The 23,613-nt window shown below is 45.7% G+C and overlaps 1 protein-coding gene across 4 annotated transcripts in view; it reads right to left on the reverse strand.

The window, feature by feature from the left end:
• The window catches only part of exoc6b (exocyst complex component 6B), an 89,684-nt gene that overhangs the window by 60,319 nt on the left and 5,752 nt on the right, over positions 1-23,613 (reverse strand). For all 4 annotated transcript variants that reach the window (XM_012822213.3, XM_012822215.3, XM_012822214.3 and 1 more), the window contains exons 2-7: positions 14,319-14,484; positions 12,308-12,355; positions 11,779-11,869; positions 11,429-11,474; positions 9,510-9,714; positions 167-355 (exon numbers count right to left, since the gene is read on the reverse strand). In XM_012822213.3, the coding sequence (XP_012677667.2) occupies positions 167-355; positions 9,510-9,714; positions 11,429-11,474; positions 11,779-11,869; positions 12,308-12,355; positions 14,319-14,484 (745 nt within the window). The remainder of the gene's footprint in view (positions 1-166; positions 356-9,509; positions 9,715-11,428; positions 11,475-11,778; positions 11,870-12,307; positions 12,356-14,318; positions 14,485-23,613) is intronic.

The raw sequence follows: 23,613 nt of genomic DNA on the forward strand, positions 1-23,613 counted from the left end.
GGAGCCGCTGCCAGTCACTGATCAGAGCTGCAGACCCTCAGACACAATGTTTCCAGCAATCAAGCCTGAGCTGGAGCACACTTCCTCAGAGATGACCCCTGGACTTGACATGCCGGCCTGAACCATCACTTGACATGTGACATGAAGGTCAGAGGTCACATCTCACCTCCTCCTCCTCTTCATCGTCCTCCTCGTCCTCCACATCCAGGATGCCGGAGTCCTGCTCGGAGAGGGGGCTGTCGCTCTGGCCCTCGAGCTCGGAGCTGGGCGGATCCTTCCGGACACGCCTCCCGCTGCCTCCTCTCTGCTGCTGCTGCTGCATACCTGCACTGTTCAGGGAGCGCTGGTTCTGGGCCTACACACACACACACACACACACACACACACACACACACACACACACAAAAACACAGAACAAAATATGCATAAGACTGCAATGAGACATATAAAAGTTTCCCAATTAACATATTGTATTACCTCATTAGTAATAAACAACTAAAACTTTTACATAACCAATTTAACTATTTTCCTGCACAAGAGAAGAAGTACACATGTCTGTAATTCTCAGAGGAAATTATAGAAGAAAAAGAAGATTCAAGCAAAGAAGGCATGTCTGCAGCGAGGTCAAAGGTCACTGGTGGTTTTGTGGCATCTGCCTCAATCAGCCCCATCTGCTTCTGCTACTCTGGATTCCTCTCCAAGAATTACTTTCACTCTAAAGACTCTACTTGGAGAAAATGTGTAACAAAACAATGGAGTTCTGGGTTAGTTTGAGTGTATTTTGTAGATAACCTATATTAAAATCACTAAAAACACTACTCAATGAAAATAAAATGACTTCCTGGGTGAAAGGGAGATCAGTTCTATGGGTATCTGAAGGAGCACCCAGTTCCCATCAGTCTTAAAACTCAAGACATCATGGATGGGTCCATTCTCACTGAGGTACAAAGACTTTTTGAATTCATTTTGCAACCACCACTATCATCTCCTCAAGAGAAGGAAGACACATTGGTTTATCCCATTCACAGGGGAGCAAAAACTAATTAAAGTTAAAGAAAGCATACCAAAAAATGAGGACCTCTTTCTGAAAAGCACAAAAGAGTGCGAGAGAGCCTACGTCAGGCTTTGCGTCCGCACCTGCGTCAGCAGCTTTTGTTGCCGAGTAGGGGACGTTCATTAATTGCAGACTTTGAGGAACGTCAGGAGGACTGGAGAGCCCTGCCACTTCGTCATCACTGCTGGTGACAATGGAATCCAGGATTGTTCAGAGTGTTGCAGAGTTTTAAGCCAAAAAAAACAGAAGAGTTTGAAGTGGAGCCCTCAAACTTGAGCGTTTAAAAGGAGAACGGGGGGGTCCTCCTCCTCCTTGAAGCAACCCCTCTACACCCATACAATCCCAACCACCATGTGTGCTCATTGCGCCCGCAGCACACTGTTGTTCTCCCCTGCTTTCAGAGAATGCGAGTGCAATGGATCCACTTGACGGTTTTCAGCGAATGGCAGGTTGGACCTCATTGGAATCTGCAGTGACGTTGGACGGGCAGAAGCAGAGGGGGACACCGGCGTTCCCAGCGCCTCTTCCCACGCTGGGGCCTTTGTTTGGGTGGAGAGGTTCGGGGAGAGCTGCCCCCCCCCCCCCCCCCCCCCTCATGCCCTTCACAAAAGGTAGGAGAAGGATCAGGGAAAGGTCACTGAGTGCATCCTCAACTCCAGGGCCCAAGGGCAGGTACATACTAGTCAGAGAATCCCCATGCTGGAGGATAATGCACTGAGGAAGATGGTGGAAGGCTTGATACACCATTAAAAACCACCTACAAAGTGGAAGTGAAAGTTGTGGTGAAGGTTACCTTTGGCAAAATACCTACCCTGGTTAAGATGGATGTAGAAGTTGCCTAATCAAGAATCCACTGAGAGTTTGCTAAGGTCAAGCAGTGGAATGAGTGACAATCGCTGGCGTTAGGCTGAGGGCAGAACTTTGAGTCAAGTTGAACTTGGTTCTGCTTTAGCCTTTCAATATTGTTCATCAGTGTTACTTTACCCTATAATAACATTTAAGGAAATCACACTGCAAACAAATATTCACCATTTAGCAACCAAATAGAGATAAAGCAGTTTGTTATTTCTAGGGCGAGAATCAGTCGAAATGCTGACTGAAACCCTGTTACTAACCTAAGAATCAAGGTCATCTCCTTCACAAAACCACAAAACCAGCTTCTTCCCGGCTGCAGTTGGACTTATTAACAAGGCCCGGGACCCCCACCGGACTTGGACTCTTATCCCGCCCCCACACCTCAAGTCTGTTTTATGTTAACACACTACATTGCACACTGCACATTCACTTTTGCACTCCTGCCCTGCATTTTGCATTTTACTTTCTAATTTACTTTATATCATTTTTTTTATATATATTGTATCCTATATACTGTGTTTTATCTGAAGTACTTCTCTCATGTGTAGTACTTAGTGTGTTTTTATGTTTTATGTTATGTGTAGTACTTATTGTGTTAGTATGTTTTATGTTCACTGTATGCACCTATACACCAGAGCAAATTCCAGGTAGGTGTAAACCTACTTGGCAATAAATACTATTCTGATTCTGATTCACACCACTTGAGTCTTACACAAGTCTGAGGCACAGAATTGTGACCATTGGGTCTTAAAAATTGTCACCACAATGTTGACAATACTCTTAGTCATTTGTCGAGTTAAGGCAAACATATGCTATAGGGTCAAACATCAAATGGATACTCCCAGCAGAATTTCATCCAACTTGATACAGGTTATCAAGATGATATGCAAATCATGATTAGTGCTACATCCAAGGACAAACTTTCTCAGCTCTGGTTTGTGGTAAATACATTTCATGTTTGCTTATATTAGAAAAAAATGTATTTAAATAAAAAAGGCATGAAGAGAGACTGGGTTCAAATATCCACACCTGTTGACAGCACATGAATAGATACCCAGGGTACCTATCTGTATGTATTTCAAGTGAGCTACATGGAAAACTGAAATCAATGTTTTTGTTTTTAGAAAAAGCGTGACCAAGAAAAGCACTGAATGCAGAATACCTCTGGATGTAGCTGAATGCTAGAGAGTAAAGAAAGTAAATGATTCCATACAAAACACTTCCTGGACCACCACTATCGAAGCTTAGCTGTGATCTATAACGCCATAATATACCTGAAAACAATCAATGCTTAAGTATTCTGTATTAACCATCATACATTTAGGGGGTGCATATCAGGAATAAGGACCTCTGAAATCCTGTTGTGGCCTCCAGGCACCTGTTTAAACCCTCAAAGCAGGACTCGTACAGACAGATTTTTCAGTACCATTTATAAATAGGAATTCAGACACAATTCAACCAATAATATTTGGTGGTCACAGACCACTAAATGCTTTTTGCCAGGCCTTCTGGGTGTGTGTGGCACAACCTTAACTCTCCATTTAAGCAACCATGGGGAAGAGATGTGGGGCAGGCTGGCTAGATCATCTTGCAAGAGTGAGAGAAAAGACAGACGGACAGTGAAAGGGGAAGCCATGATATTCCAGTAGACGCTGGGTCTAATGTGCAGTCAATAAGTGTGACAACCATATTACTTCCTCTTCTGTGAGGTCTCTCTCTCTCCCTCTCTCACTGTGTGTGTGTGTGTGTGTGTGTGTGTGTGTGTGTGTGTGTGTGTGTGTGTGTGTGTTTTCGGTAACTAGATACAGGTAATCAATCTTCTACTTCACAGGCAGGGCAATGTGTTTCCCATTAATCTGTGTAGTAAGCCAGTCTGAGGAACTACTGAGGGTATCCATACAGAGAGAGAGAGAGAGAGAGAGAGAGGTGGAGAGAGGGAGAGAGGGAGGGAAAAAGAAAGAAAGAAAGGGATAAAAACAGAGATGGGAAGCCTAAGACTAACAGAAAAATGGAGACATCAATGAGAGCCTAGAAGAGGCTGAGTAGAAGAGAGAGTATGAGGGAAGGAGACGCTGGACAAGTGAACGAGAGATGGACACAGAAAGGGAGAGTATGAGGGAAGGAGACGCTGGACAAGTGAACGAGAGAGATGGACACAGAAAGGGAACTGTGGGGGAAGGGTACATTAGGGCATACATGAGTCTCCAGCCTCAGAGTTTTACCTCCCCATACTACACTCACATATGTGTGAGCGTGCGCACACACCACACACACACACCACACACACACGCGCACACACACACACACACACACACACTTTTGCCTTGTGGCACACAATGGAACCATTCTCAGAGCTCTGGATCCCCTGATTTATTTATTTTCAGATCATTCATTAGTGGAATTAAAACAAATCACAGGCGCGTTGCAGCACTGGGCCTGAATTACAGCGGAATGGCTGTCTGCAGGACCTTGCGGCTCGCCCGCCCGCCCGCCTCCCCCCAGACAAACCACCTCCTGTTATTAGCGGTTAGTTTCTCCATCTGTTGGGCTTATGGGGATGGAGTTAGTAGGTGGACGAGAGGGGAGAAGGGCCATCCAGGAGCTCCCTTGGGGAGGAAGAGAGGACCACCCCTGGGTTCCTGCATCCACATGGGTCTACACTGAGGGGAGCACAGCGCTGACCACTGCCCCTTGATCTGTGAGGCTGATCAGAACTGGGGCACAGGACTCAGTTATGGGGGAAAACACAGAGGTGTTCTGCACTCTACAAGTCATTTGTTTAGTCACTCTTAGTCATAATTACTCATTGTTTCTGTTTATGAGCAGAACAATGCATATCCGTTTTCCACTGAAATCATTTGAGAGGAACAAGGTCACGCATCTCATCGCTGACTCTCTAGATCATTTCTGGAGCAATGGAAAACACATTTTCATTCTCAGTCAACGTTGTTCAGATGCCATTATATGAGACGATTCCATGATACATCATGTGGTGGTGACGGACTGATCTCCAGGATGAGATTAACGGAAGGGGTGACAATCGCCTGTGCCTTACTTACTACTAAATAATTGTTTTAATCCCAACAAGAACCGCAAAGACGATGGTGGTGTTAGAGGTCAGAGAACCTTTTTTCTCATAGTGTTGGAAACACATGATATCAAAGGCAACCGCAGTGGCCTTGCCGAATAGGATCAGCTTCCAATCCTTTGTAGAGACCAACGGCCAAGAGAATGCAAGCTAAACAGCAAAAACCAAAAAGATTTGACAGACAGCATTCCAGGAATAGTGCCTGGCAACTCACCACTAAAAGCTCAGGAGCTGAGCGGGAACACGCTGGCTACTGGGGTAAGATGACCTCTCTGCCTGTGGCTCAGCCAAGCCAAGAGCCGTGCAAGCCTGAGAACTCCTACTGTGACCTATCAGGACAGGGGGGACATGGCTAGATTATGGAGCCAAGATGCTAGCGCGGACCAACAAGAACAAGGTTCCTGAGTCTATAAGATCCAAACATGAGAGCCTGACAGGCATGGCATGGACCTCAAACTCAGGGTCAGTTGGGATGGAATGAATGTAAGCTTTCCCTCCGACCTACCAGGAGTTTACCAGAAGGGGAAAGGGCAAACATTATTACACAATAAGGTCAAATCCAACTGTTGTTGCATTGTAGCGTTACAGTGCAATCACACAAACTCATCTCAAGTGGAAAAGGGCATGAGGGAGAGCGAGAGAAGGAGAGAAAGGGAGAGAGAGAGAGAGAGAGAGAGAGAGAGAGAGAGAGAGAGAGAGAGATATTCTCTGAGACCACATGCAAGAAAACAGACTTAGAAGGCTGGAATTTGGGGCTTTGGCAAGTATTTCTCTGACAACCACTTTGTCAGCGAGGGTTACTAGGGTTTAAATCTCTGTTAAGTCCTGAAGCAACATTCCGCTGCTGCTGGAGGGATCAGGGAGGAGGGGCAGAGGTCCTCCTGCTCCAGTGGCCTCTGCTGCCACCTTGTGGTAAGGAGTGAACAAGAAACGAACAACAGCCTTTATCCTATGACAACCCAGTTCACACAACAAACATCAGAATTTTCCATGTTGAAACACCCGCTCAAAAAACATGGTTGGGCATGGTTGAGAAGTGTGGAAGTTCATTTCTGGTCACGACCCAGATGTTCTAGTCTCCCTCGTCATTGAGAGGGGTAAGTACTGAGTCATGAATTCAGTGTGACAGTCAAGGACAAGGGGTGGGATGATGCTGTGGATTACTAACTAATGACTCGCCCACCGCACCAGCCACCAAAGACTTCACAGACTGCTCAGTCAGAGCCATGCAGACTGATTCCAATTAGCATAATCTCTAAACATTCTGTGTGTGTGTGTGCGTGCGTGCGTGCGTGCGTGCGTGCGTGCGTGCGTGCGTGCGTGCGTGCGTGCGCGTGCGTGCGTGTGCGTGCGCACATCTCTGGAAATCGTCAAAATGCCTCCAATGCTTAGCAGGTCAGTCAGAGGGAGAGTTTAGCATCAAGTAACCCTGTAAGTGTCCATTGAGCATTTCTCTCCATACAGACACCGTTTCAACCCTGCATCATGTGTATTCCTCACACCCCAGTACTGGACTAGATTACATTCATAGAATGAACTGCATATTACAGAATGTGATCAAACTGCAGGAGTGGACCAGGCTGTCCCCTGAAGCTGACTACTATGAACTCAGCGCAGTAGAGAAGCTGAGGGGCAGTAAAGGATGGGGAGTAAACCACAGCAGGGCAGCAGCCAGAAGCTCAGCTAATGGTGGTCAGCGACATCATCTGGAAGGGAAATTCTGAAGAGCGAGAGGAACGAGGAGGATTCCTTCCTTACGAAGGACGAAAGGCATGCAGTCCCTCCGCATAGAGGAGGCGATGGATCCTCATCAAGAATGTGTCTGGAGTCAGAGCATCATTTCATTCCAGGGGACCCAAGCACAGGCCCACTGCACAGGGAGAGAAAACATCACGGCAAAGAGGAGAGGAAAGGGGTAAAGGAAGGGACTCAATGGACAGAGGGAGAGGGACAAAAATGAAGGAGAGACTGCTTGCGGGCTTGGTAAGACTTGTTGTGTGATCCAGATGTCAAAGGGTTGTGCAAGCAGTCATCCCGCAAACATTCCGGTCTAAAAATTTGGTAATTTGCGCAGTGGGGACACTGCTCAAATGTCCAGAGGACTCGGGCTTCGTTCGTTCACACCGCACAATCGGTGCTCAATTCAGATTTATTGTTCAGATCCATTTTTTTCTTTGTTTGGCTGTTGACATTATTTCATTTTTTAAATGCGGCCAATATCAGATTCTTCTGTGAACTGGTCACGGTATGAGCTGACCCACACTCGCAAAAGAGTAAATCACAAAGACGGAACACACAGCGCACTGTCGTACGGAAGAGGAAGTATGACGGCGTTTTCAGTTTTTAATTTAGAAGTTGATGTGCAGTGGAAGCCAGCACATTTGTGAGCAGATGATATCCTCCATCGCAGCGGTGTTCCAAGGTCTGAAAGGAATTATTTCTATATCCCAAATGTATCGGAGACTCTTTCAATGGTGCGCACCAGAGGAGGAACAGAGAACTAGATTTCACTGAGTGTGTTCACCTAAATCTCCTTCACTGACTGTCTCTTGAAAATCACAGTCTTTTAAACTCTGGGAAAGCAAGGGATGGGTGGATACCTAAATGCTAATTAGTATCTGTCTCTAGTCAGGGGGGGGGGGGGGGAAGCTGTGACGGCTTTCTCACACCTCATGTAGGCCGGGAACAGAATACACATGAGAAACTTAGAATAATAACACTAAAATGACCAGTAGGTCAGATATATTGAATTATTGCCTATGGAATATATCTATTAAACTAATTATCAAATGTCGGTCCCTTCAGGTCACATTGCAAAAAAAAAAAAAAAAAAAATCGGACTTGTATCTAATTTAGGACCAGGTATGGAAGTGGCCCAAATCAGAATTGAAAAGATCAGATTCCATGTGATTTGTGCTGTTCACACTGTTATGAAAAAAACTGATCTGAGTCACATCTGAGCATAAAAATCATATTTGGGCCACTTTTGCCTGCACTCTGAAGTGTCTCCGTGACTAATACCCTGAGATCTCAATCACATCTCAAGTAGCCAAGACAGAAATGTGTTATCACTGATACTCCACATAGAGAGCAGAGCCAACTCCCAGAAGATCACAGTGCTGGATATCCACCATCACTGTAGCGCTGAGGATCTGCTTCCTCTGCCAACCCCTTAGACATGTCTCTCATCAAGAGACAGAGAGAGGAGTCCTATCTGCAATATGCTGAAAGTCCTCCCTCGATTTGTTCAGCGATCCGACCAAAAGAAAAAACACACATTCTTCACAGGACAAATCTAACGGGCACAATCATCTGAAGGCAACAGACAAATGGTCTAATGAACACAACACAGCCAAGTTAAGGCATGTCATGAGTGAACTCAACATCAAGATGGCTTGCAGAACATTCACCCTCAAAGCGACATGGGGGAGAGGATCGTTTAAAATCTTCAAGTCTTCAAGTTAACCAAGATCAGCAAAGGGTTCTTATTTAAAAGGAACCGTTTCTGATGATCACGGCACACAGAGGTTGAAAGAAAGAAGGACAGAAGACACAGCACCTTTATATTCAAAAGGGACCTGCAACAAAAACAGGAACGGGGAAGAGCTGGAAAAGGGAAGTGAAACAAGGGAGGAGAATTAAAAAAAAGTCATGAGAGAAAAATGATGGATAGAACAAGAAGAGAGCGAAGGATAAGAGAACAAGATAGAGTAATAGAACCTGAATGGCAGATGTACAGAATCATGTTTGCGCTCCAATGTGTGTGCATATGAGAAAGAGCCAGAGAGAGGAGAGCAGGAGTGAGAGTATTGTTCATGTACAGAATCATGTTTGCGCTCCAATGTGTGTGCATATGAGAACGAGACAGAGAGAGGAGAGCAGGAGTGAGAGTGAGAGTATTGTTCATGTACATTGGCAGCAGTGTAAGCACAGCCTTTCACTGTTCCTTCACCCCCTCTCTCCCATCTTGGACTAATGAAGCAGAACCAACTCATGAGGACATTTCGCTTCGTCTCCCCGAGTCCAGGCAAGCCCCCCTCACATGGTTTGCTTTTGCCATTCGTCCTCGAGCCATGCTTCAGAGCGAGGAGGGCCAACCCGCCAACACGTACATGTGGACAAATCACACACACACACACACACACACACACACACACACACACACCAACAGCAAAGCTGCGTTGCCCTCTGGAATTTATCAACAATTTAAAACACTTTGTCAACTCAAAACAGACCGTCAACTCTCCTCCAGGGGATCGACAGAGCAAAACAGAGGACAGAAAAGACGTAGGAGGCCCTTTTCCCATAATAATCTCCATTACATTACTGCCGGTCAGAACCTCTGGGGAGGGTTTGGGTGCCAACAGTGCGGTGCATCAGACCCAAGAGCAGGGGTCAGAGAAAGGTCATGGGAGAAGGTGAAGGGGATAGGAGCGACCTTCTGTGTGGTCTATGCAGTGCCCTATTAGAAGAGCCCTTGGCAGGAGGTGACCGTCCGGAAGGGTATTTCACCTGTTTCATCGCCGCCCCTCCGATCTTGTCCGAGTGTTTCCGAATGCTCTCCAGGAAGTCCTTGAGGTCCGACATGGACACGTCTCGGATGTTGACACGCAAGCGTGGGATGTTCTCGGCCATGATGGCGCAAAAGCGGTACTCTCCTGCCTGCGGAAGACAGCTCTGCTCCAGATGCTCCAACGTCCGCAGTGCTGGATAGTACCTGGAGACACACACACACACACACACACACACACACACACACACACACACAAACGGGTCAGCATATGCAAGTAAAAACACACAAGACTGTGGAACTTCACAACTGTACCAAGGGACACATGTTGGAATTGTGCCTTAATTTCAGCACCCGTAACTGTAATATATTAACAATAAATATCAGGCAAATCAAGTCTAAAGCTGCTTTTATTGCATTAGTTTCCAGCAGTGTTGCGCCATAATCCCTGAAGCATCTTCTCAATATTATAGATTGGTTCTCAGAACTCCAGGAATCACTGACAAAAACGGTGATGAAAATAGTAAACAGGTCACAACTACTATATGGTAAGATCATTAATGCATCTGAGAACTTCTGAAACAACAGCCTGAATGATAACTCCCAAATCTCTGAGATCAAATCAGAGAAAAGAAATCATGTGTGCTGGGGCTGTGGGAGACAGAGGAAGAGGACAGCCTCACGAATGATGAGCAGTAAATCAATAACCTGCTAACGCATCATTTCGCAAACACCCTGGGAGGAGTTGCTCTTGGCCGACCTGCCCACTGCCTGAGGGCCGATGACAAAACCAACTGTGGAGGGGGGGGGAATGGGGTGGGGGGAGGAGGATTTATGTGCCACCAGACGCTCATCTTTACAGCTGCATTAATGACGGCCTCCACAAGGGGGAGAAGAGCTCATGTACCCAACACGACCCAATACGTACTCATACAAGCACCCAGACTGATATATACAGTAACAGTGAAAAATGTATAACTCTTTTATTAAAGAAGCCGATCTATCTGGCCGATCTCTGGACTATGTGTCAAGTCTACCAGTACCACTCAACGGGGTCCACAATGTTGATTCCGAGCACTTTTTGTAAGATCTGTCAAAATCCTCCTCATAGTTTGGCAGATACTAATACAGGATATGCTCTGTGGAAAAGAAAAAAAACTCCCTTTGCCTCTCAGATCAGGGAACACAAAACCAGTCAGTAGAACTTGTGTCCTGCCAATCAGGCGTTCAATACCAGGGAGATGCGACATTCAGCTCAATCAAGTCCCCTCTCTGAATGTAAAGTTCTCGCCTGCCTGTGATCCTTGCTACACGGTCATACAGAGCAACAAGAACAGTGGCTGACAGGACGCTGGGAGTCTGGATGCATCTGAAACATTCTGAGCTGAGAATCCAGCGCACCCAGATGGGACACAAGACTTCTCTCCAGGCCTCTCCTCCTCCTCCTGTGTTTACTGAAGTCTGTCACCATCTAGCGGTCTCCGAGAAAAAGGCTCCAATATCACAGACCAACAATAACATCCCCCTAATTGGTCTGAAGGTGATTAGAGAGTTCCTCTGTGCCACCTCTAACCATGTGACCCATAGACCCGAGGAGGCTACTGCCATCAAAGGGAACGAGTCATCTACTGTGTTTAGAGAACACAACCAATGGGAGGATTACAAGCATTTGCTACAAAGGAAAAGCAGAAGAGCATACTGTCTGCTCCTAGAAGATTATCCACATTGGTCTGAAGGAAATGAGAGAGTTCTGTAATAACTCCAACTTTGTGACCTATAAACACGGAAGTGTCTACTGAACACAGAGATTGCCCAAGTGACCAACATCGGACAAATGAACAGGCTCTCTGATAACTGACTTTCTATGGAGTTATTGTATAAGCAAAGTTAAAACTAATGAACCATCAAAATAGAGCCATACCGTTTGGCCTTCATCTGTTCTTGTAGCTTGCTATACATCTGCAATACTGAAAGAAATAAGGAAAACATTAATTAAAAGAACATTTGAGTTACTAAAAAGCCATGTCACTACTTCATAGCTATTGCACTTGACAAGTCCAGACAGTACAGAGAGTTACAAAGGGAAACACATACAATTGGCAGAGATTTGTTCTTGGAAACCTATATTTTCCAATCTTCACATAAAGTAACTTCCATGTAATTCTTTGTTGACTTAGAAAGGGGGATTCTCTTTTGTTTGAAGTTCAGTGAAGGCATGAGTTCTCTTTTTTTCTGCGGATGCTATGGAGAAATATAGAGAGGGTGGCTCACCAGGCAGGCAGCGTGTGAGTTTCTCAATGGTGGTGACGATGTTTCTCTGCTGTATCCGACACTGCATCAGCTCGTCCATGGTGGTAAGGATCTGTGGACACAGAGGGAACAAAAAGGAAAATAGCTGAGGTCATTAGAACAGTTAGATCTTGGAACACACGAAATATCACATAAAAAATAAGGCCTGAACTATATCATTGTGCATACAAAGACATCTGTTTTAATTTAAATAATTGATTTGAATAAGTTTGGATAGGTTTGGTCATTTAAATAATTAAAAAGTAAGTAATAACAACAGAGATAAATTGCAGAATAGATTGTCTAAATAACACATCCTTCATCTAGGGAAAGGCAGAAAAGGTCAAAAGGTACTGTATTTAGTTCAGTGACAGTACTTTGCCTCGTGTAATGCATTTTTTGAATCAAAGCTAATGTTCATCTGTTCATCTGTCAATGTGTCTGAATGTTTGCATACCTACCTAACTACAAGCCCCTTAAAGTGAACAGATTTCTGTTAGAAATGCCATACCTCCTTTCCGTCATCCTGGAGCTTTGTGTTGGTCTCGGTCACCTGACTCTGAGAAAACAAAGTGTCTGTTAGAGGAGAACACACAAAAGTCTGCTCAGCACAGGTCCAAACACAACACGTTCCTCTTCCTCACACAAGAGTCTGCTCAAACCCAACACGTTCCTCTTCCTCACACAAGAGTCTGCTCAGCACAGGTCCAAACACAACACGTTCCTCTTCCTCTTCCTCGCCCTTCTCCATCATTTCGACTGCTTCTGCTTCGGTCTCCATTCAATTCAATTCAATTCAATTCAATTTTATGGATATTGGCGCCAAAACAATAAGGGCCCGTCCACACGTAAACTGGTTTGCCTGGATCCAGAAAGAAATGTTGTCGGATCGGCCTCTCGTCCACACAAACCCGGCGGATTGGGTCACTGAATCCATAAAACTTTTGAATCCGGTCTCCAGAGTGGGTAGATTCGGGTAGGGTGGGGTTACGGCAAAGTGCGCGATTCTTACTAGTCCTTGTTTGAGTGCTGTGGTAACAGTGATTTCAGGTGGTAGAGAAGTCGTTCAGTAATCGGAAGATTGCTAGTTGGATCTCGACTTCTGTCTTCTGTCAATTTATGCGCATGCTCCATGACGTCTTTACTGCGGCTTCAACCACTCCGCTATGCTCCAGCGTTTCTGTGTGGACGCAGATCTTTCTTGACACGGCTCCGTGTGGACACGAAAAAAAAAAGTACCAGATCCAAAAATGTTTCCGGATTCAGGCAATCCAGGTTCTGTGTGGACGTGGCCTAAATTATCTGAAGGTGCTTTACAGAGTTCTGGGCCTGGACCCCCCTTGAGCAAGCACAAAGGTCACGGGGTCAAGGAAAAACACCATATCAAGCAATATACACATAACAATGTGTACACTGAAGAGATCAGAGGCAACAGGTAAGTCACGGTCAAGGACAATGCCTAAATGAGAAGTGTCAATCCAAAATGTGTTCAACGACATTGACACCAAAGCTGAAATTACCAATGGCCAGAACATAGAAAATATGAAGAAACAAACATTATACTATACTTTCAAGGATGTCACACATGCAGGGAAAGAGGTTCACTATTTTTCCATCATGACAAGTTGCTTTTCTAAGGTACATGTTGTTATAACAGTAAGCTTTCTACATCAATGAATAAAACTTATCATGTTTTGATCATTTTTTGTTTGTTTTCTAAATGACAGATTACTCTTTCTTCTCCAAAGGGGACAGATGCCTTGAAATGATCGGTTTCATCATCTTTGCTTTATTCACTATGTCTGCAGTAAAGCTTGCCGAGAATGTTGAGATCATCTATAAAGGTAGTTTCAAACGTAATCTCTGTGAAATCAGAAGTGAGCTGTCCAAACATTTGTCCACATCTCCATGGACCGAGACCAGTGGAAAATATTTACTGGCAATACTCCATCCTTGACCTTCCACAAGTCTTCACTACAATCCAGCTTCTCCCTGCCACCACCTCCATCATCCTTCTCCCTGACCCCACCTCCATCATCCTTCTCCCTGCCACCACCTCCATCATCCTGCTCTTTGCCCCCCTCTCTCTCTCCAGCTCACCTTCAGCTTCTGGGCCTCCCCACGCCCCCCTCTCTCTCCCCACGCAACCCTCTCTCTCCCCGCGCAACCCTCTCTCTCCCCGCGCCCCCCTCTCTCTCCCCACGCAACCCTCTCTCTCCCCTCCAGCTCACCTTAAGCTTCTGGGCCTCCCCACGCCCCCCTCTCTCTCCCCACGCAACCCTCTCTCTCCCCTCCAGCTCACCTTAAGCTTCTGGGCCTCCCCACGCCCCCCTCTCTCTCCCCACGCCCCCCTCTCTCTCCCCACGCAACCCTCTCTCTCCCCACGCCCCCCTCTCTCTCCCCTCCAGCTCACCTTAAGCTTCTGGGCCTCCCCACGCCCCCCTCTCTCTCCCCGCGCCCCCCTCTCCCTCCCCACGCCCCCCTCTCTCTCCCCACGCAACCCTCTCTCTCCCCCAGCTCACCTTTAGCTTCTGGGCCTCCCCACGCACTTTCAGCAGCTCAGTGATGGAGTCCACAAAGCCCTGGAAGTGGTGGTTGCACATCTTCTCGATCTCACGGTCATGGTTCCGTATCCTCCCCTCCAAATTCTCCACGAAGAGTCCGTGTGCGCGGCCATCGTAGACGGACCTGGGAGAGGGAACAAAAAAAACCAAGATCTTTGTAAACAAGCGTCCAAATAACACTGGCCGATATAGTGTTTCACACGTTTCAGAGCGAAGCACGGGGGTGGATCAGTGATGGTTTGGGCTGCATCATGGCGTTCCCTAGTCCCACTACTTGCTCTAGATGGGCGTGTCACTGCCAAGGACTACCAAACCATTCTGGAGGAGCGTGCGCACACAGTGGTTCAAACATTGTGCCCTGAAGGTGGCGCCGTGTATCAGGATGATAATGCACCGACACACACAGCAGGACTGGTGACAGTGGCTTGATGAGTATGGATGTGAGGTTGAACACCTCCCATGGCCTGCACAAGTCACCAGATCTGAATATTATGGAGCCACTTTGGGGTGTTTCGGAGGAGCGAGTCAGGTAACGGTTCCCTCCACCAGCATCACCTGGTGACCTGGCCCCTGTTCTACAAGAGGAATGGCTCAAAACTCCTCTGGCCACTGTGCAGGTATCTGTCAGTCCCAAGACGAATCAATGCTGTTTTGACAGCAAAAAGGAGGCCCTACACCACACTAATAAATGATTAAAACCAGGTGTTTCAGTTTCCTTGTCCAACACCTGTAAGTGTTCGAGCCTTGTATTCCCTGAGCCTGGGAACAGATGTATTACATGAATAGTCCAGTAGGTGGCAGAAGAGCCTAAGAAACAGTGAACGCAGTGACTTCCTCAGCGCAGGCAGCGCAGGCAGCGCAGGCTTAGTGGGGAGTTGCAGGGGAAAGGGCACAGGAAGGGCTCTGTGGTGTCTCTGAGGGGAGAGCTGGCAGCAGATACTGTTTACGTATCTCAACAGTGACGGGCACACGTGTGTGTGTGTGTGTGTGTGTGTGTGTGTGTGTGTGTGACCCTATAATTCAGGCTGAATGAGGCATTGGCACTGAATTCAGTTTCATTAAATAATGATGTAGTGTCATATTAATGCTTTTAAGACAGTAAATCTGCCATTTCCCAACTCCTACACACACACACACTTGTGTGCATCACCAATTCTGTTATGAAGTTCTTATCCCCTCTTAGACCACTCCACTCTTTATCTCCTAATGCAACCCAGACCTGGATCCTTCTCCAGAGGTTACAACCTTCTCAGCCCTCCCTGAAAATGATCTGTGCACACATCTCGTCCCTCGTCCCTCGTCCAAGAGTCTTGCAGCTGTGAAGACTCTGTGGGGATCAGCCCTGTCAGCAAAACAAATTTAGCCCAACAGAAGAGGGCTTGATGTGGACTCAAAGTCGCTCCCCTCCACATCATCCTCTGCTTTTCATTTTCTCAATTCTATTCAATTGTATTTATATAGTGCCAAAACAATAAAATTGTCTCGAGGCGCTGAACTGTTCCACAACTGAGAGTAAAGGGCTGTTCACGGCTCCACTTCATCCTGACAAATATGTGTTCTTTTGTGAGGGGGGGGACTGGGGCCTCTCAGCCTAAATACTTCCTCTGTTGAGCATTGGACTTCTTAGCATAGATTCTTTGGTGCAGCAGCCCACCCCCAACTCCAATACAGTTGGTGCTCTAAAGTGATGGACAAGAAAGGAGAAGGGGTGGACTGACAGACAGACCGACAGACAGACCGACAGACAGACAGACAGATACAGACAGACCGACAGATACAGACAGAGACAGACAGACAGACAGACAGACAATCAGGCAGGCAGACACAGACAGACATACAGACAGATAATCAGGCAGACAGACAGATACAGACACAAACAGACAATCAGGCAGACAGACAGATACAGACAGACACAAACAGACAGACAGACAGACAGACACAGATACAGATACAGACAGACAGATACAGACACAAACAGACAATCAGGCAGACAGACAGATACAGACAGACACAAACAGACAATCAGGCAGACAGACAGGCAGGCAGACAGACAGACAGATGAGGGATGGAGGTAATGTGACACTGTGGCTTGAGGAGACACTGGGGCTTGAGGAGACTGGTTTAAGATCACACATCCACAAACCCTCCAGTTCAGTTCTGCTGACACATAACCTCTCCACTCCTTCTTCTTTGTTCAGCCCCTGCCTCCCTGTTTCTCTGTCTCCAATATTGAGAGAGATAAGGTTAGGTACACTTTCTCCAATAATATTTAGCCCTAATGGACTTCAAGCAGAAACATGCAAGCGTGTCCTGCGCTCTTTGCTCACACAACTCTCCCATCATGCATTTGCACTCAGCCTTGTATCTAATCTTTAAAACAAAGCCAGAGCTGCCATTGAGGACGTTTCTATACCCATTAGCCTAATGTGTCCTGGATTGGCTGACACTATAAAGCTAACACTATAGATTTTGTTTAGTCAGTCAAATAAACAGAGAAGGAGAATGCTCTTATGCTCACACGCTTGTGAAAAACAACCTCTGTACGAAATCATCTTCCTTGTTTGTTTAAGAAAAACTCTGATTTGTGCATCCACACAGGACAGACACAAATGATAAGATCTGCCTCATGCATAGACAAAAAAAATCTCCTTCACACGTCAACGTCGCCATTAAGGCTGGCTTCACATTTTTTCTGAATGAGTATGAATGAGGAAATGTAACTGTGTTAGTGTGTTAGAGCACCAGCTAGTCATGCAGCATTCCAGCTCCTATCAACCTCCTCTACCCAGAAGGCCTCACTCCCTCCAACCGCCAGTATGAGATCACATCTCGCACTTCAGTGGAAAAGCAGAAGCAGAGCTGGTGGAATCTAGCTGGTCAGAAAAACGATCTAAAAAAGGTCAGCATAACCTTTCTTAAATTAAAATTCATCCACCCATTAGTCTCATTCACTGTCCTCCACGGTCACGGTAGTCTTCCACAGTATCTACAATAAGGTTCAAATGAAAAAAAGATGGTGGTGTATCGATGTTAAATGTTAGGGCCAGACGCCAGAGGCCTCCCGTTGGCTTCCCTATTTAGCGTGCGGGAGGGAGTTGCAGTAACATGATCAGGAAATGACCGCGGCGTGAGGCGCTCACTAAACATTGAGCCGCGGCCCAACACCCCCTGCTGCTCAGAGTGAATGAGGCCAAGTCCAGAGCACAACACTGGTTAGTTGACCTCACGCCGCTCTCAAAGACCAAGTCCAGAGCACAACACTGGTTAGTTAACCTCACAGCGCTCTCAAAGACCAAGTCCAGAGCACAACACTAGCCACTGAAACTAGACATAGTCATAGCTTTGAAAGCAATGGCATTGGCTTTTGTTCAAGAACACAAACTAAAAACACACTTCTTGGTGAAATATGTTAGCATTTGCATATGGGAGATTCAACACATTCCTCAAGTTTGTACTTTCATGAAATATGAGCTTTGGTCTTGCACTCTCAGTTTGAGACCGTGTTAGGAATGTCAGCTTCATCCTTGACAAAGGAAACTATACATGATGGAAACAGATGATCCACAGGAAGATGCATGTCTGACTGCTTGCTGAAACATACAGGGGCTTAAGCATATCAGTGGGACACCAGGTCACCGTGCCAGGCATCCTCAAGCACTGAGAGAAAGTGATGCGATAGGGGGGAATGTTCACATTCCTCAGAGAAGAGAGAAGAGAGGGCAATGGGGAGGAAAGTATAGACACAGCAGCTTCAATACAAAGATGCTTAAAGCAGAGGTAAGGAGTTTTGCTCTACTCTAAGAGAATCTGATACCGCTGACCCATCCAGTGCTGGTCAGGCTTAACGCCCTTATGCAGGTGGTAGCTTGTCCAGTCTGCCTGAAGCCAGACACCCCAGCCCTAATGGGGATGAACTCCCAATACCAGTTAGGCTAGTGAAGACACGATGCCAACACATGTCAGAGGAAACTCTCAGTAGGATTATTAGACACACCATGAATTCAGACATGCACTTCAATTCTGGCTAAGACGCAGAATGTTTGTCTGACAAAACATTTGAAACCTGCCTCCTTTGCTGCCTGGCCCTTAATTATAACCTGGACATACTACACTCAGTCAATCTAACAATCCTAAATGAATTCTAAGGATTATATTTTGAGCCAATTTCATTAGATGTGAAGGTTTGCGACAACATACTTTCATATTTTTAAAGGGATTACATGGTCAGGAAATGTCATTAAAAAGTGAATTTGTAACAAACATACTCTTACAACTGATATAACAGGTAGAATTGCACTATATTAGTGATTTATTAGATTCGATGTAATAAAGACATTTTACCTTCCCACAAACGTAACATCCTGCAAACAGATATTACGTTTGTAGGTGTAACACACGACCATATACCATCAAAATGTATTTGAAGTTAACTAAAACGAGTTGCCTACAAAAAACATACCTCAAAAAGTGGCAAATTACTGCATAATGTTGCTTTAAAATTAGCTAGATAAATGCCATATAACAGAGTCATCGCAATGTGACCGACCTATTTGAGGCATAACTTTAGAAGTGAGGATATTTGAGGAACAGGGCTGTCAGGGGGCATAACAAAAAGCCAGTTGATGTCTCTGAAGATAATTAAAGATTAAAATTAAAGGCTAAGTTGAGAGTTGTTTACAGACAGACATAGTGCTTGAAACAAACAAAATTCCAACAGAAATTTGCCCTGAATCGAAAATAGCCTAAGAATTGGCCTGGGTTCTTTAAAGGGAGGGAACTTGGGGGAAACTAGCGAAGAACTAGGAGACCATAGTCTACATCAGAGAAAGCAAAGATGACAGCATGGAAGGGCCATTCATAGCATAATAAGGTGTGAGCTGTGCAAAAACAGAATGAGCACATCTGTCAACAAGATGTTTGTGCATCGGTCACATGTGAGGTCTCAGAGAAGATTGGGAACATCACATCCAAAATCTCCTATTCCATTTTCAGAACACAGACAGGCAGGAGAGAAAGGAGGTAATACAACACACTGTGTGGTCTAGTCCAGAGAATAATGGACTGGGACCAAATGGACTGGTTTCAGCCATCCACAGCGTCTGACTTCAGTGCTCTTTAGTGTTCTTCAGTGTTCTTCAAATCACTCAGCACAGATTTCAGCAACACCAGCTCCTGGCATGTACGGGACACAGTGTTCTCCTGTAAGAGGACAGACTTAGAGACCCTATCTTCCACAGAGGATTGCCCCACAGAGCTGCACTGAGATCAGTTCTCCTGTAAGAGGACAGACTTACAGAGACCCTATCTTCCACAGAGGATTGCCCCACAGAGCTGCACGGAGATCAGTTCTCCTGTAAGAGACCCTATCCTCCACAGAGGATTGCCCCACAGAGCTGCACGGAGATCAGTTCTCCTGTAAGAGGACAGACTTACAGAGACCCTATCCTCCACAGAGGATTGCCCCACAGAGCTGCACGGAGATCAGAGAGAGAGAGAGAGAGAGAGAGAGAGAGAGAGAGAGAGTGTGTGAGTGAGAGAGAGAGAAAAGTCATAAGTAACCCTCCACCCCCTGCTAAGTTGGACCTGTGCGTCACACACACTCTGCGGGCTGCAAGTTCTCTGACTCAGCAGGGAGGAGATCTTGCTGCACCCAGCAGCCCCTCCTGCACACGGCCAAACAGACCTACTTAAGGAGGCACCGTCTTAGAAATGAAATCTGTGCTTATACTACTGAATGGTTTAAAGATCCACATGGCCAAACAGACCTACTTAAGGAGGCACCGTCTCAGGAATGAAATCTCTGCGTATACTACTGAATGGTTTAAAGATCCACAAGGCCAAACAGACCTACTTAAGGAGGCACCGTCTTAGGAATGAAATCTGTGTGTATACTACTGAATGGTTTAAATATCCACATGGCCAAACAGACCTACTTAAGGAGGCACCGTCTTAGGAATGAAATCTCTGCGTATACTACTGAATGGTTTAAATATCCACATGGCCAAACAGACCTACTTAAGGAGGCACCGTCTTAGGAATGAAATCTCTGCGTATACTACTGAATGGTTTAAATATCCACATGGCCAAACAGACCTACTTAAGGAGGCACCGTCTTAGGAATGAAATCTCTCTGTATACTATTGAATGGTTTAAAGATCCACATGGCCAAACAGACCTACTTAAGGAGGCACCGTCTTCGGAATGAAATCTCTCTGTATACTACTGAATGGTTTAAATATCCACATGGCCAAACAGACCTACTTAAGGAGGCACCGTCTTCGGAATGAAATCTCTGCGTATACTACTGAATGGTTTAAATATCCACATGGCCAAACAGACCTACTTAAGGAGGCACCGTCTTAGAAATGAAATCTCTCTGTATACTACTGAATGGTTTAAAGATCCACATGGCCAAACAGACCTACTTAAGGAGGCACCGTCTTAGGAATGAAATCTCTCTGTATACTACTGAATGGTTTAAAGATCCACATGGCCAAACAGACCTACTTAAGGAGGCACCGTCTTCGGAATGAAATCTCTGCGTATACTACTGAATGGTTTAAATATCCACATGGCCAAACAGACCTACTTAAGGAGGCACCGTCTTAGGAATGAAATCTGTGTGTATACTACTGAATGGTTTAAAGATCCACATGGCCAAACAGACCTACTTAAGGAGGCACCGTCTTAGGAATGAAATCTGTGTGTATACTACTGAATGGTTTAAAGATCCACATGGCCAAACAGACCTACTTAAGGAGGCACCGTCTCAGGAATGAAATCTCTCTGTATACTACTGAATGGTTTAAAGATCCACATGGCCAAACAGACCTACTTAAGGAGGCACCGTCTCAGGAATGAAATCTCTCTGTATACTACTGAATGGTTTAAAGATCCACATGGCCAAACAGACCTACTTAAGGAGGCACCGTCTTAGGAATGAAATCTGTGTGTATACTACTGAATGGTTTAAAGATCCACAAGGCCAAACAGACCTACTTAAGGAGGCACCGTCTTAGGAATGAAATCTGTGTGTATACTACTGAATGGTTTAAAGATCCACAAGGCCAAACAGACCTACTTAAGGAGGCACCGTCTTAGGAATGAAATCTGTGTGTATACTACTGAATGGTTTAAAGATCCACAAGGCCAAACAGACCTACTTAAGGAGGCACCGTCTTAGAAATGAAATCTCTCTGTATACTACTGAATGGTTTAAATATCCACATGTCCATTCATAGTCTCGGTCCGATCACATTCTAACAACACTACATAACCTCTACATATTTAAAAAGCTATGGTACCTGAGCTTTTTCCTTTCTTTGTTTAAAAGCAGAATCTCTGGGATTACAATGGGTCTACAGTTAGTCAGTGAAACAAATGAACGCTGTAAGGACTGGGCTGATCAGGCAAAGGCCATGGGGACAGGAGCTGAGATATTCGTTCAAATGTACTGTGCTAGCTTTTGACACAACTTGCAAAGGAAGTAGGAAAGAAATGATTAACATTAGGTTTGGAATTTCTATTCATTTCTTTCACCTTAATAGAAACATTTCTACTGAAATGAATCTTCCCATTAATGGCGGCTTTGGACATGGCCACTCTGAGGACCAACCACAAACCTCAAAAGTGCTGGGCACAGAGACAGACAACACAAATGGGGATTCCTGTCAAAGAACTGAAACTCTTTGATAGTCAGCATAGACCAAGTCTCAGGCAAGCATAATAAGAAGCAAAACACTGACAGCGCTACCATAACAGTCATTCAAAATCTCAAATTCTGCATCTTAAAGAGAGAGAGGGCCTGACTGGATCTGTTCCTGGCTGTTTTCCATAACTTAATTCATTCTCTCCTTCGCTGATGTCATAATGTTGAAACAGACTCAGTCCCCCCCCCCCCCCCCCCCCCCCCCCCCCCCTGATTAATGGTTTCGGCTGCAACAACATTATTAAACAAACAGTGTGTAGGAAAAGCCAAAAATGAACTGAGCACTAGTCTCAAGCTGTAGTTTCCCCACCTCTACCTGATGGCTCTCCCCCCGATTGTTTGTTTGAAGCGGAAGAATTTGTCCTGCTCGCCGCGACCTCGTGACCCCACCCGTAATGTTCATCCCTGCCTCTCCAGGAATGGCTAGAGTGTAAGGACTAGGAACAGCAAGGGACTTCCTTATCAAGTTGTTCATTGTTTGCAGGTTAATTGCTCTTGATTGCGTGTGGCGTTTCCAAGGCCAGGGAAGGTCTTGGCTGCTGGTTCCCAGCCAGGCCATAAGGGAAAGGGAGTGGGGTCCTGGGGTCGTTATGCTGGTGGTGTAACAAGTCGGACAAACGGTGCCTGTGACATGTTCTTGCTCTTTATTAATCTTGAGCATTTCCGTTTAACATCCCTATCATCGCTTATCTTCCAGCCCTCCATGATCTTGGCTTTGTGATAACAGGGCCAAGACCACGTTAACAGTCTACGGACTTCCTCAGCAGTGGACGAGAAGAGAGCGGAGAGGTGGACAGAGGGAGGCACTTCCCTCCCCTGGATGGCAGTAAATTTTTATCAACCACTCCCTGTTGTTGGGGGGAAAAAACAACCTTGTTTCAATGTTGATGTCACAGTCCCTGACTTCTCCACTTCCCCCCCCTGTTCCCTAGGAACTAGTCTATTTAAGCTATCACGCAAACATCACAAGACATAACACTGCAATGGAGACCACAGCCAAGCATCAAGAACACTAAGCATCAAGAACACTAAGCATCAAGAACACTGAGCCACTAGATTAAGGCTATCGATATCCATCAGCACTCAATACGGAACTTTTATTGAAACATAAACCTACTTTTGCCCAACGTGTAACCTACAATCTCTCCAATGACAACCCAGTGTTGCCTGCTTCACGTAACAGTAAAGAGCATCGCCGGACAACCGCAGCCTACACCAAGCCCATGCGGCAAGACCATCAACTCAAACATCTCAGCTCAACAAGCAAATCAGGGTAGGGGTTCAGGTGCATGTGTCGATACAGGAACATATAGGGGGAAGTAAAATAAGGTAAAGAAAACTGTTGTTGGAATGTGATCGCTTCAAAGATAACAGTATATTGCAGTTCAATTACGCCACCACAGTAAAGATAACATTTCAATATAAAACATACAGATAACATCCAACTGGATTATTTTCACTTAACATACCACATGGCGGTGCGTAATTTGACACCGCACTAAGTGAGAGAATGAGCATGGACGGATTAGGAAATCAGGGGCCCCT

This window comes from Clupea harengus, chromosome 18 (assembly GCF_900700415.2).
Source record: "Clupea harengus chromosome 18, Ch_v2.0.2, whole genome shotgun sequence".
Classification (NCBI taxonomy): Eukaryota; Metazoa; Chordata; class Actinopteri; order Clupeiformes; family Clupeidae; genus Clupea; species Clupea harengus.